This window comes from Notolabrus celidotus, chromosome 7 (assembly GCF_009762535.1).
Source record: "Notolabrus celidotus isolate fNotCel1 chromosome 7, fNotCel1.pri, whole genome shotgun sequence".
Lineage (NCBI taxonomy): Eukaryota > Metazoa > Chordata > Actinopteri > Labriformes > Labridae > Notolabrus > Notolabrus celidotus.
In genome coordinates, this window is record NC_048278.1 from 4,340,825 (window position 1) to 4,356,036 (window position 15,212).

Genomic DNA, 15,212 nt, shown 5'->3' on the forward strand with positions numbered 1-15,212 from the left:
GCAGTCTCCGTTGCGTTATAACGTCCCAGCTCCGACAATCCGAGTCCTCCACAGCAGATACACAAGACTTCTATATCTGCAGGATGTAGGAGCACGATGCATCAATCAGCACAGAGCGTTTTATTCTGAAAATCAGCAGGATGTTTTAATGTCGTTTCAGAGCCTGACTTCCTGTCCCGCTCGTTGGATGAGGGCGGGCTTTATGACCTATACTACATCCTGCCATCAGGGGGAGCTCCAGAATGCTCTATCTTTTTTTTACAACCTGCTGCAGAGAAAATGTTTGTCTTTTTAGATTAACAGGAGCAGAAGTTGTTTGACAAATACATTTCAGCAAGACAGAGGGTGTTTTTTTTTTATTATTTAAAACCATTCCTCCCCCTCTGTGATTATTCTTTAAGAACTGTATTGTGGATCATGTTTTATAAATGCTGGTTGATGAACTCGTCCCATGATGTCCTTCTTTTTTTTCAGTCGGTTACACCATGAACGACCTGATCTTTGAGTGGCAGGAGAACGGACCGGTCCAAGTGGCTGAAGGCCTCACGCTCCCTCAGTTCCTCCTCAAAGATGAATCAGACCTCAGATACTGCACCAAGCACTACAACACAGGTAACACACACACTTCCTCCCTTAAAAACACACACACACACACACTCTGCCGTAAGCATCAAAACACAGGTAACACGCACACAAGACGAAACGGCTGCCACATTTCATCCATCACGTTTGTGCTGCTGGGATGGAGTCCGGAAAGAAATTCACTGCAGGAGAGAGACAAACAGACGGACATACAGACTGATGTTGTCCTTTCATTAAAACGGATCTGAACTCAGACTGGAGATAAACATGGAGGCAGTGTTGTGACCTGGAGCGGTGCAGCGTGGGGGAGGGGACAGGCAGTGAATCAGGAGGCTCAGAGGACAACAGGCATCACAGATATTTATAGATTCAGCCGGCGTAATGAGATGACCGCGAGACACAAGCAGATTCCTTTTTTACATTTTGGAATTTTTTATTTAAATAAAAAAGAAACAAAACGAAACCTGATGTCAGCGCCAGAGGGGAAATCATCAGAGTGAGACTTCATGAAACACACAGGTGCTGAGAGCTCTTAAAGCCAGAGGGGCTGCAACTAATGACCAATTTAATATTTGACTAATCAGCGATTATCTTAACGATTATTCAACTAATTATAGAACTAACTGCTTCTAATTTAGTGTCATACAGGAGAAGATTATAAGTTGAGGGACTGAAAATGTAAATCTCACACTCGTGCATCACTGACGTGCTCCCTCGAAAAACAAGACCCGGTTCACAGATCTTGTTGCTCTTACTTTGCATGTTGAGTCAGACGCTCTGGAAGCGATGGTTTTACATCCGTCGCTGCCATGTTTCTTTATTTTGTTTATAGAGATGAAGAGAGAGAGAGATGATAGTGGAGAGACTGATAGTAGTAGTTGTAGCAGCTGGAGTCTGGCACGTCCACAGCAGCAGAGATCCAGAGGAACCTACGAGACAAGGGAGCTCAGGGACTCCAGAAAGGTCTATGGTTAGTAACTTTAATGGGACAGGAAGAGTTAAAGTAATAGAGAGAGGGAGAGAGAGGAGAGAGAGGGAAAGACAGGATCCCAGTGTGTCAGTCTAAGCCTATAGCAGCATAACTAAGACCTGGTCCAAGCCTGATCCAGCTCTAACTATAAGCTTTATCAAAAAGGAAAGTTTGAAGCCTACTCTTAAAAGTAGAGAGGGTGTCTGCCTCCCGGACCCTGACTGGTAGATGATTCCAAAGGAGAGGGACCGATAACTGAAGGTTCTACCTCCCATACTACTTTTAGACACTTTAGGTACGATGATCTGTACCCAGATCTGTACCCTGGGGGACCGCATGGAGTAAACTTGGTATACAAGTTTGTCACAGATCCAAAAACTGCAAAAGTGAAGTAAAGTGTTTATAAAACTGCTTTATCTGTTATTGTGTGAATTGTGTTTGAAACATCATCCTCTCAGTCTCTGAGCAGTTTTTGAACTGTGGAGGAGGTGAAAGGACTCACAGGGTCAGAACTGGACCCCATTCCTCCTCCATTCATCTTGTTTTAAATCCTTTAACTACAGTTAAGAGGGTGTCATTAACCTCTCCTGGTTGTTGCAGGTAAATTCACCTGCATCGAGGTGCGGTTCCACCTGGAGCGACAGATGGGTTACTACCTGATCCAGATGTACATCCCCTCTCTGCTCATCGTCATCCTGTCCTGGGTCTCCTTCTGGATCAACATGGATGCTGCTCCAGCCCGAGTGGCTCTGGGCATCACCACTGTCCTCACCATGACCACGCAGAGCTCAGGATCCAGGACGTCACTGCCTAAGGTCTGTGCTCGGTCTCTGTTGTTCCCCCGTGTGTCCAGCGCCCACAGAGAGAGTCTAACCCACAGGTGTGAGTGTGCGGCTGTCTATGTGTGTTTGTCAGAGCGGAGGTTCCCCTCTGGCGGCTCTTTCTCTCTCAGAGTTCAGGGACACTCTGAGGAAGAGGAGCAGTCCAGTCCGCTGCTTCTTCTCTCTCTGAAGACTTCACACCTCGACAGTTTAATGGAGTCAGAGTGATTCTCAGACCGACTCTGCTCTGAACTGTGAACCGTCTGTAACCTGAGGCTGATGTTGTGGTGGAGTTTTCGCACTTTAAATAACAGACTTACAGTAAATCACTACACGAATCAGCTGCAAACGTCCTACAGTAGGTTTCTTTATATCAACTACTGGTCCTATTACAGCTCAGGCAGGCAGAGCACATTATTTCTAATGTTCAAGAGGAAATTTAAAATGTTTGTTTGTGGTAGAAATACGATGATGTATTGAACTAGATTCAGAAATGGATGTTAAATGTCAAATGACTCCACTAGCATAGACACTGGTGACTCTTTAGTTTTGAAGATATTAATGTTACATGTTTTGCATTATTAGGGGCGTGGCTAACTTGACTAACAGGCAGCTCATTGTAGCTAATAGCGAGGAGGCTAAAGGTCTGCCTCGACTCCACCTCTTTGCCTCTTGTTCGGTTGACTGAAGTTAGATTGAGTCACGATTTCAAATATGGAGACCCCCGATGATTGGCTTCAAAACTCTGCTTCAGACACTCATGGGTGACGTAACGGAGACTAAGTCTATGTCTTACTCAGTCTATGATCCCCACGTAAACACAGTTTTAGGTGTCGAAAATGTCTTCTAAGGTGGACATATTTTAAAAATGGAGCTTAGCGTAAGTTCATGCGAGCCTTGAAGTCAAGCTCGACCTACAGAACATCAGCTGCTCTTAACCCTAGACCCTGTCAGCTTCATCCTGCCTTCTCTTCCTGCTTCCTCTGCAAACCTCTTCACCTCTCCGCTCCTCCTTCCTGCTGTGTCTGATGTCTACAGTGTATGTACTTTCATTGATGCTCGCTCTATTCTGTACCCCGGGGGTCTTTGCTGCTGCTCTCCCTGCCTTGGCTTTTCATGTATGTATAGCGTATAACTTAGTGCATGTAAATAGCCAATCAGAAGCCAGTATTTCACCAGATTCATGTAGATTCATGTAGCTCTCAGTCAGTTAGCGCTCTCTGTTCGCACTGAGCCGTAGAGGAGCAGACAGTCTTTCTGTTTTAAAGGTTAAACTCTCAGGCGTTAAGTGCAGCACATTTATAAGTAAAGCTTCACATTAAGGAGGACGTACACGACGTACACATATGGTCTTTAGGTAAGAGAGGTGTACAGAGAGAGAGAGAGTGTGTGTGTGTGTGTGTGTGTGTGTTTGTGTTTGTGTGTTTGTGTGTGTGTGTCAGGGTTAATTTATTCCCCCTCCAGAGACCTGAGATGCCTCTTCTTCTTCTTCTTCTCCTCCTGCGTTTTTATTGGTGGATGTTTTGCTTGGGCGGCCAAAGTGTGTGTTGATTACTCACATCAGGCGTGCACTCGAGCGTGTGTGAGAGAGAGCCCCTCAGTCTTGTTCTGGTATCGTGTATGCATGAGGAGAAATCAGACATGGAGCACTTTGTTATATAACCCTTATTAGTACACCCATCTCTCTCACACATGCTGCACACACACACACACCTCAACGACATGACTGAGGCTGTGTGTGTGTGTTTAGATGTTAGGAGGTTTCTCATGTTTCCGGTGCTCAACAGAAGTTTGCACTCCCGTATGTTACACATGTCTGAGTGAGTCATAATTTCATAAAGCAAGGAGGAAACATCATTTTGACGACGCAGCATCATCGGCAAAACAATGTGTGTGTGTTTGTGAGCGATAGTGTGTGTGTGTGTGTGTGTGTGTTTTTATCCTTGTCTCTAAGATCATAGGAAATATGAGTCGAACACGGAGTGAAAGTCCTCAGATTGACACCGGTTTTGTTTGTGTGTGTTGACAGGTCTCGTACGTGAAGGCCATAGACATTTGGATGGCTGTGTGTCTTCTCTTTGTCTTCTCCGCGCTGTTGGAGTACGCTGCCGTCAACTTTGTGTCGAGGCAACACAAAGAGCTGCTGCGATTCAGACGGCATCACAAGAGCAAGAGCAAGGTACCAAAAACGACACACTGACAATCACAACACAGCTGTGTGCTAAACACCAGTATTTATACACAAGTTAACCTTTTACTACAACCCAAACTCAAGACAAGCTGGAAAAATGCAGATTCTGACAGATTCTGATGGGTTTGCAGATCAAATCTGTAGTGGAAGTCACTGCATGAAAAACAGACATGACTCTGTAGTGGAAGTCACTGCATTAAAAACAGACATGACTCTGTAGTGGAAGTCACTGCATGAAAAACAGACATGACTCTGTAGTGGAAGTCACTGCATTAAAAACAGACATGACTCTGTAGTGGAAGTCACTGCATGAAAAACAGACATGACTCTGTAGTGGAAGTCACTGCATGAAAAACAGACATGACTCTGTAGTGGAAGTCACTGCATTAAAAACAGACATGACTCTGTAGTGGAAGTCACTGCATTAAAAACAGACATGACTCTGTAGTGGAAGTCACTGCATGGAAAACAGACATGACTCTTTAGTGGAAGTCACTGCATTAAAAACAGACATGACTCTGTAGTGGAAGTCACTGCATGAAAAACAGACATGACTCTGCAGTGGAAGTCACTGCATTAAAAACAGACATGACTCTGTAGTGGAAGTCACTGCATGAAAAACAGACATGACTCTGCAGTGGAAGTCACTGCATTAAAAACAGACATGACTCTGTAGTGGAAGTCACTGCATTAAAAACAGACATGACTCTGTAGTGGATGTCACTGCATTTAAAAAAGACATGACTCTGCAGTGGAAGTCACTGCATTAAAAACAGACATGACTCTGTAGTGGATGTCACTGCATTAAAAACAGACATGACTCTGTAGTGGAAATCACTGCATTCACAGTTGCAGGTTCAAACTGATCAATGCAAAGAAGAAACCCTATATAAACCTGATCCAGAACCACAGAGACTGCTCTTGACCTGAGCCTGTTTAAGAGGGACTGAGGGGAAGTGGAAAACTGTCCTGTGGTCTGATGGATCAAAATCTGACATTCTATTTGGAAATCATGGACACTGTTACCTCCCTTATACAGGAAAATAAGAGTATAATATAGACTTGAAATGATCTACAAAACATCGAAATCTGTTTTTATCAACATTATACACAGCGTCCTGATGTTTTTTGAATGTATTTATTCATTTGAATTTATGCGCTTTATAAATATCATAAAAAACTGATAACAGGAGGAGGTGAAGAGGCTTTTCCTCAGTCATAAACAATGATGCACGTAGGAATCACTCTTTACTGTACCGGGCTGTTCATCTGTATCATTTTGCAGAACCAAATCTACAGAAGCCCTCAGCGGACATGCATCCAAGCATTTTATCTCCCGTGTTCTTGATTTGAACAAAGCTTGTTTTCTCGTGAAAGCGGGATCATTTTCTGAGGATCTTGAGAACTAAATGACTCCTTTTTTGATAGTCCAGACCACATAAAGCCATACTCACACTAACATAGTAAGTTAAGCTTATTCCTGTGTCTGTTTGTGATTTTGAAACTCTGGGGATGTGAGTTTTGATCCTCTGACTGAGATCTAAAGAAAACAGCTGAGACATATCAAACAAACTGAGTTAAAGTGATTTGTTCAAAGGGTTAAAAAAATACTTCTTAGAAATATACAAGTTTGTGCTAAGTTAATCCCACACACACTCTCTGCAGCTCTTTAAAGACACACACACACACACTAACTGTATATCCTCACACCTGAACATGAAGTCTGTATCTGCACATGTTTCCACAGACTGTTGAAGCTGGTTTGTTTTCCTGTTTGATGCCGCCACCTTGTGGACACATGTAGTTACTGCAGTTTGAGATTAAGATGAAAACAGATGAGGAAGAAGAATAAAAGTGGTGTGAAGGGAATAAAGATGTTGTAAAGTAATTTATAAAATCATTCATGACGTGTGATAGTGGACATAGAGTGTGTTTAACTGTGCATGTTTGACTCTCCTGAATCACCACATGTCACTTACTGAATGAGTGCATGACGCAGCATGGCTCTAACTTCATCACGGTGACTTTAAGGTTCACTGATGTTTGATTTCTCCGACACCGTCCAGACGGAGGAGGAGCCTGGTGTCGGTGCATGTTAGGATCTCTGCGGGTTGAGGACGCATTCAGTCAACTCACAAAAAAAACAGTGTTCATGTTCTGTGTTTCTGCACAACAAACAAAACTACAAAACCAAAACTTTCACTTTAGAAAGGCAGTTTCAGCTGGTATCGGCCTATCAGGGACTAATTTAGCTTCACCTGCTGCATTAGATGATGTTTATTTGTTTGGCTGCATCTATTTACTGAAGGCAGAATAGTTAGCTCCTTGCTTTAGTTTACTCTAAGGTTATTTTAGGAAGAAAAACGTGTTATTATTTCTTTTATTCATTTGTAAAGTAACTGTGTTTGTGTTTTAATAAGGAAGGTTTTTATTAGACTCCTGTGTTGTGATTGTAATGTTGTGTTCACACCAGACCAGAATAAACTCATTCACTCACTTTATTATGCGTATTTGGACACCAGAATGTTCTGTGTTTACATGTTTAATTCATGCAAATAACCCGCTCTATTGGCATGTACATGAGTAACGAAAGGCAAGAGGCCGGTGATGGTTAGCTTGACTCAAGTAACAGGTTCTCACAACTTACCAGATAATCTGACCTTCAAGCTAGCTCCTGGTTATTCCTGTTTTGATTTAAAAAAAACAAACAGGTGGCACTTATGATCAGATTTTGCAACTCTCTCGAATAAGCGAATGAAGGGAGTAGAGCGGTAAACGCTTCACGAATTTGCGTGTGTAACTGCATTTGTACAATTTATATTCGTGCCATTCGTGCCCGACAAGAACTTGCATCTACCAGCATCTCTACTTGGACTCTTCATGTAACTCACTCGTGTGTGATGTGAACACAACATAAAGCAGCTGAAGAGGTGTTGCAGGAGTTGTTTTTGTAGAAAAAATCTAATAAACATTTTGGAAAGGATATTTTATTTTAAGTAAAAGAAGATTCGATCAAAGGTCAAATTTCATGATTGCATTCGTGTTCACTGGAGGACAGTGAATGAGTTAAACAATGTTCACTGAGGATTTTAGAATGAATGTTAATTTTATGTTCTTGGCCAAGAAGGGGGAATTAATAACAACTCAAATAAAATGAAATAAAATTAGCAACAACAGTGAGCAGAGACAGGGGGCATTTATTTTTTTTGATCAATCTGTGAGTCCATGGTTCAGTCAATCGTCAAAAGTGAAACAGTAAAGAACTTAATATAGTCTGATGCTGTGTATAGTTTTTTTTTTGTATTGAAACAGCTTATCAAAGGGCAAAAGGTATTTCATAGATATCACATCTATTGATTCCTATTGAGTACATGATTGGGACCTGATTCTAAATGTTTGTACCAGCTGGTGAAAGCAAAGAAAACAATAAACTGATCGGACCGCAGTTTGTTAAAACAGTTTAATTTGTAAATGAGGAAATTATTGCGTTAGTTTCAACAACTGCAGCAGACAGTTTCTTATCAGGGCTCAAAGTAAAGTAATTAAAAACAGGTGATCAATCCGGTCCTTTGGATTCATCGTCAGGTTACGTGTTTTGTTCATGTTTTATTGTGATGCAAACTGGTCAAAGTAAAGTCAGATAAAAGGATTAGACATTAAAGTCTGAAGGATTACACATTAACCCTTTTATTACACATCTCTATCAATAAAACAATTAAAAGGGGATATTATTTATTACGATGCCTTTGCTCTTCACGTCTGCTTTACTGAAAATCCTGAGAATAACTTCACTGATGACTCTACATTTTTTTTATTTGAAATTACCAAAAATCTACCGCAATGACATGTCTCAGTAAAGTGTCTCTACATCTACAGAGCCGTTCTGACCCAGGTGTCACCCACATTTAGACACCTTAAATATTTCTAGCTCCGCCTATCACTGAGTTTCAAACTGAAGAAGCCTTTCAGACGAGAGCTGCAACCAAGTCCAGTCGCCTTTCAGGGTCAAGCTTTGAGTAAGGTAGAAAATAACCCTCTGGAGACAGCGTTTATATCCTTTCATTTATTTTCACCTCTGAATATTCACTCTGCCAGCTGCAACAGACTAAAAACAAGAGGTTTAGCGTTCATGTGTACCTGAAGCTCGTGAGTTGACTGAATGACTCAGCGTCCCGGCTCTTTGTTTTGGATGCTGTTTGTTTGTCTTCTTGTCTTCTGTTTGGTTTCTGTGTGTTGATCACTGGTGTGCATGCTGTCGATCGGTAGAACAGTGGAGGTGCAGTCGATCCCGAGGAGCTAGCTGACTCCCTCCGTCGTGTTAACATTGACATCGGCCTCAAACCATCACACCCTCTGTATGGATCTATGAGCAACATCTACACCGACAACCACAGGGTAACCACACTGTGCACACACGTGTGTTTGTGTTTGTGCACGTCTGCTTTGTGTCTGCATGTTTCACCTGCATGAAGTGATGTGTGTCGCTGTGAGTCCTCTCCATCCACTCCTCGTTCATGCAGACGTCTCCATCATAAAACTCATTAAAGGACACTTCTGCAAAATTTTACCTGAGATATAGAAACACACTCCGAACTCTGTGCGCCGTGCAGTCCTCGTTAGCAAAGATTATTGAGGATCTGCTTTTGTGATCATTCATTATTAAGTGATTGCAAACGAAGACTGAAATCAGTGTTTTGGATTTTCAAACTTTGTTCCACTTTCAAAGGCTCGTTCAGCTCTTTGGGATTCTGGTGTTTTCAAACATTGGACTTATTTTAATATGTCTTTTGTTATAAATGTGTAATAGATACTAATATTAATGAATCTCCTGTCATAGATGCTCCATGCAGCAGCAATGTAATGGTTTTTAGCGGCTGCAAGTTCAAACAACATCTGTCAAAAGTTATTTATTTGCTCGTGACAGCCTCAGGTTGTCAGAACTTAAGAGATGCTGATCTCTCGCTGCCTCCAGTGGACCAGCAGTTCCTCCTCTGAGGTTAAAACCATTGTTTTTATTAAGGTGGCTTCTTTGAAAAAGTGATGTATCAGCTGCTACTGGTTTCAGATAAAGAATCTTACCTCCATGTTTTTAATCCTCATCTCCTTTCTGAAGTGTTCTCAGGTAATAAAACAATAAAACAAGTCAGTCTGTGTTTTAAGAAAAACAGAGCTGAAGCAATTTAAATGTTTCTGTTCCTTTATTTATTTATATTATAGCATGCAGCCCAAAGTGCTTCATGAAAGAAAACAACAGAAATGGATAAAATAATAAAAGACATAATCACAAAAAATACATCAGAATAAAATAAAATCAAAACAGTAAAATTAATTAAAGAAATAAGGGTAGAAAGCAAAATTACAAATCAGTTAAAGTTAAAAAGATCAGACAAATGCAAGAAAGAAATACATAACAAAATGATTAATAAATAAATCGCAAAAAAAAAAAGATTATAATAAACACTGAAATATGTTGACAGAAATAAATAAATGTTCAAGGATAAAAAATATGTATACCAAATAAATCTTAATAACTGATAAAAGTAATCCTTAAAATAACAATGACTGCATCAACATGAAACAAATCTGCTTTAGTTATTTAGCATACATGATATCTGTTTTTAAAGTAAACTAACCTTTTATTACTTATTATTATTATTTGATTAACTTTGTGTTTGATGCAGCGCTCGCTCTGTGAACTCTGAGAGAGGTTTGTGTAGCTGCAGCGTTGTGAAGCATGTCACAGAGAAAGTCGAGGTCAGTTAATAAACGCAGCAGTAAATCCGTCAGAGCGCTCTGAATTGCTTCAGGGTTCATTTGGCAACGTCAAAGAACAATAAATGAGCACTAATGTCTGAACTCTGACCTCCTCCTCCTCTTCTTCCTCCTTTTCTCCCCGACAGGAAGGGGAAGTTCAAGAGAGCAGACCGACCTCCACGGCTGCCGTGACCTCCACTCCCAGCAACAGCAAGGAGTCGAAGGCCAGCACCAACAACACGGTGGCCGTGGTGAACACGCCCGGAGCCACGGCGAACACTACCCAGAATCCACCGGGGCCGACGACAGGTGGAGGGGGTAAAAGCACGGAGGAGATGAGGAAGTTATTCATCGACAGAGCCAAGAAGATTGACACCGTGTCGAGGGCTGGCTTCCCTCTCGCCTTTCTCTTCTTCAACATCTTCTACTGGGTTCTTTATAAGATCCTGCGTCACGAAGACTTTCATAAGCAGTAGAGATCATCACACACACTCCTGATCTGATGGCTTCATGAGGACACGTCCGAGAGCATCCAGAGTCACAAAAACATCCTGTTTCTGAAAGCTCATCAATCCCAATGTACAGAAACAATCATGAAGATGATTGAACGTTTTATAACTCAGTTTAAAAATAAAAGATGTGTTCAAGCTGGAGGAGAAAACGTCTGCAGGCGCCGTGACGTGTTGACGGTATATAATGAGAGGATGTGGCCGACACGACTCCTCCTGTCCGGTCATGATGTTTGAAGAGCATCCAAGAAGTTTTATCACACGTTGGAAATCCAGTTTTCTTTTTTTTTCTGAGTTGTGTTTATTGACAGAACAGCTGAAGAGAGAGAGGCGGAGAGAGGAGAGAGACATGCAGCAAAGAGTCAGGGACTGGAGTCGAACCAACAACCGCTGCGACCAGGACTACATCCTCTGACAAGGGGCGGGTGCTTTATCTGCTAGGCCACCTGCCGCCACTTTTAAAAGGAAACTGGACCGGATCAACCTGAGCCAGACCTTTAAAGAAGACCTGGATTACTGGACTTCGCCCTGCAGACTCTCACCACAGGGGGCGCCAAAACCCACACAAAGTGAAAGATCCTAAAAGTTGTTCCGATGTTGCGACGCCACATCTGAGCGTGATGACCTTGGGTGTGTCGAAGCAGGTTTTTATACTAACGTCATCACAGCAATAACTCCACGCTGGTATAGATTATTAATCCTACAGTGTTATAAATTATTTGGTGAAATGTGTTATTTAAACTAACTATTTAAACAAAATCCTTCTTTTAATCCCAAACTAATGTTATCTTTATGTCCACGATGATGCGTTTAAAAGCACAATATTTAAAATAACTCTTAAATTATTCCCTCCTTCGTTAAAGTGTCGTTCTGTTTGGACAAATTAAGAGTTTGTGTCTCCGCTGGGATTAGAATAATCCAGAGTGTTGGATCATCCCTGCTGGAGCACAAACTGGAGCTTTGATCCAGATATAATCTTAATCTCTTTCAATGTCAAAATGTTCTTTTAGACTAACAAATTTAAAGATTTGATCTGGTCTTCTATCTTTAATCTAATCAGATTACTTGATTACTGGCCTTCTTCATGTTGGTGTGTTGGAACCAGAGGGGAGCAGTTTTGTTTGAGTCCCATTGGTCCACAGTTAGAGGTCGAATCATACGAATAACTTGAATCTAACGAGAGGGGAGGGGTTCCCTTCAAACGCCACTCTAGTCTGCTGTTGTCAAACAAGGTTGAGCTCGACTGCATTGAACGGTCGAGCTGGTTATGCTAAAGGGGGCGGAGCTAACTTCCTAGTACAAACGATAGCTGGAATCAAGTGACAGACAAAGGTTTTCACAAATTCACATGAGTCCAGTTTTTTTCTCATTCATTTGTTCAATTTACTTCAGTGGCGTGAATTTGTGTCTTCGTGCGTGATTACAGAGCCATAACTATGTGTTATGACCAATCATCCTGGCTGATGTGATGACGTTAGAAGGAAGGGAGGCTGTGAAAAAACAATACAAACTGAGTGATTAAAGTGTTATTATAAACCAACATTTTTAAGCCCCTGACGTTAGCGTGTGCAGAGTGCTCTGTGCTCTCATTGGTCAACCTCACAGTCAGTAGACTATGACTCACTACACGGGATACAACCATCAAGTTTCAGAGTCGACGGCTCTTAAAGTCCATCGTCTGCTGCGTTGGGATATGATCCTGTAGTCTGACCTCGGCAGTAAACTTCTGTATGCAACACGTGGTGTCGCCCCCTGCTAGTCATCAGATGTATGCAGGGTTAAGATACTGAAGCACAGACTGCATCCACTTTTTATAAACAGTCACCTGAAGAACAGTTTCGAAGGAACCACTTCACCGTCTGTAGTTTTTTTAAAACATCAAATCAGCGTTATTTAACTTGAAACTTGCACCAGCAGTGGACGTGCTGACAACGCCGACTCGCTCCACGTTCGTCTGTGTTTATTTTTCAGATCAGATTCACTGTAGATTAAATGTAGTGTTCTCCCTCCGTGAGAGACGTTGGCTCTAATCTGGGACGTCTGAAGACTTCAAACACTGTGACGGAGACAGACACGGACCTGAGGAACAAAGAGGACGGAGACGGTCCTGAGGAACAAAGAGGACAGAGACGGTCCTGAGGAACAAAGAGGACAGAGACGGTCCTGAGGAACAAAGAGGACAGAGACGGTCCTGAGGAACAAAGAGGACGGAGACGGTCCTGAGGAACGAAGAGGACAGAGACGGTCCAGAGGAACAAAGAGGACAGAGACGGTCCTGAGGAACAAAGAGGACAGAGACGGTCCTGAGGAACGAAGAGGACAGAGACGGTCCAGAGGAACAAAGAGGACAGAGACGGTCCTGAGGAACAAAGAGGACAGAGACGGTCCTGAGGAACAAAGAGGACGGAGACGGTCCTGAGGAACAAAGCAGACGGAGACGGTCCAGAGGAACAAACAGGAGAGAGACGGTCCTGAGGAACAAAGAGGACGGAGACGGTCCTGAGGAACAAAGAGGACAGAGATGGTTCTGAGGAACAAAGAGGACAGAGACGGTCCTGAGGAACAAAGAGGACAGAGACGGTCCTGAGGAACAAAGAGGACAGAGACGGTCCTGAGGAACAAAGAGGACGGATTAATCGTCTGCTTTGTTAACAGTGACAAACGGACAAACCTCAGACGTGTGGAGCTCATAATCCAGCCGTGATAACAGACAGAGATCAGCTGATGATGCTCTGAGACTGAAAGAGGTGTGGGAACTACAGACACACACACACACACACACACACACACACACACACACACACAAACAAACACACACACACAGGAACTACACACTATTTCGCCCACTCGTGTCTTACAACTCAGCTGCCAACGATTTGTGTTTTTGTCCCAGACACTCTCAGCCCCACCTCAGCTGTTGGCACCGATCCTCACTCTGTAACAATCTGTTTCTGAGGCTATCATTAAGTAAACTGTAGCAACACTGTTCTGACTCCCTGTTTACACTCTGACTAACAGCTCCTCCTCCTTCAGCCGCACGTTAACAGGTATCAGTCATCGAGTCATCCAGGTGAGAGGTGGAGAAACTTACACAACGACAAATCAGATGTTGAAGCTTAGAGACCAGTAAGAGGTCTTTATTCAGTCATATCTCCTTCACAGAACACAGAGCTGTTGATCTGCCCCTGCCTCACCTGGTGGTTTGTTTGTAATCTCACATTGGAGAACACATGGCTGCTTTCTGACATTATCACAGCCTCTACTTGTGTTTTCAAGATCTTCGGTGTAGCTAACAGTCGTTCCAGGAAAAACTTCTGTGTTGCCTTCATTAACGATCCAACCAGTAACTCGAGTAGAGAGCAAGGTGCTGATGTGCAACGTGTGCAGAGAGCGTGCAGATATCTGTCTGTGGATGTTAATGAAAGCTAAGCTCACTGTCGAGGTGCTTTTCGACCACACCATAGCCCATTGTTGTCCGTGTTTCCACGGAGGCCTGAAGTCCTGTTGAAATATGCAAATTAGACCAGCAACGCATGGAGAGAAAATAAAAGTAGTTGCATTACACTGACAGACCAGTAGAGGGCAGTAAGACAGAGATGAAGGCCATTCCACTATAGAAGAAGACAGACAGGCCGACATCCACATGAGCGACACCGCAGTTATCCTGTTAGCATAGAGGAGAATCCTCTTGTGCTGTTTGTGATCGTACTTTATTACAGACGGATTCACTGAATCAACTCTTGGAAGGAGATGAGTGTGAGCAGTGAAGCTGTTTTAAAATGCCCAACACTTCTTACACAAACTATTCAACTGAGGCATGACTGGCTGGCTGCTCCTCCAGATTCAAGACAGAATTAAAAGTTTTAATCAATAACAGTATGTCTGCTTTGTGAATTGAGATCATAAACTCATGAAGGAGAGATAAACTCAGAGGGAGAGGGTCGTTATCTCAGACTTCACTGACCTGAAAGCTGCAGCCGAGGAGTGAAACTTAATCACATCGTAAATCCAGCAAATATTAACACTGCAAGCTCGCTGCACACAGAAGTTATTTGAGTTTCCTCTCCACGAACACTTAACAGGTCTGGCTCTGTAAATAACTGACAGGTCACCTCCTCCATCAGACTGATGCTCCGCATCCAGTTTCGGCTGTTTCCTGGAAGGATGTTGGGTCAGCTTGTTAACATGAAGCCTTTCCGTGCGCTCGCTGTGCGATATTTACACCAGTATTTCCCTAACAGAAATATTTGCATTGTTCAAATGAAAACAAATTCATGTTGAGGACATTTCTGTGATCAAGCTCCAGGCAGAAGGTCAGCTGGGTCTTGTAGTTTTTGAAAAGGGGCTTTAACTAAATTTTGGTGTTTGCTCTTTCTTTAAACGTG

General features: G+C 42.6%; 1 protein-coding gene across 2 annotated transcripts in view; it reads left to right on the forward strand.

The window, feature by feature from the left end:
• glra3 (glycine receptor, alpha 3) overlaps positions 1–13,813 on the forward strand; it is a 59,922-nt gene extending 46,109 nt beyond the window's left edge. Inside the window, exons 6-10 of one of the 2 annotated variants that reach the window (XM_034688806.1) lie at positions 475–612; positions 2,153–2,367; positions 4,403–4,552; positions 8,831–8,959; positions 10,465–13,813. In XM_034688806.1, coding sequence (XP_034544697.1) covers positions 475–612; positions 2,153–2,367; positions 4,403–4,552; positions 8,831–8,959; positions 10,465–10,794 — 962 coding nt within the window. In that variant the 3' untranslated portion in view covers positions 10,795–13,813. The remainder of the gene's footprint in view (positions 1–474; positions 613–2,152; positions 2,368–4,402; positions 4,553–8,830; positions 8,960–10,464) is intronic. The other variant, XM_034688808.1, reaches the window with a different exon arrangement.
• Positions 13,814–15,212: the final 1,399 nt, after the last annotated feature.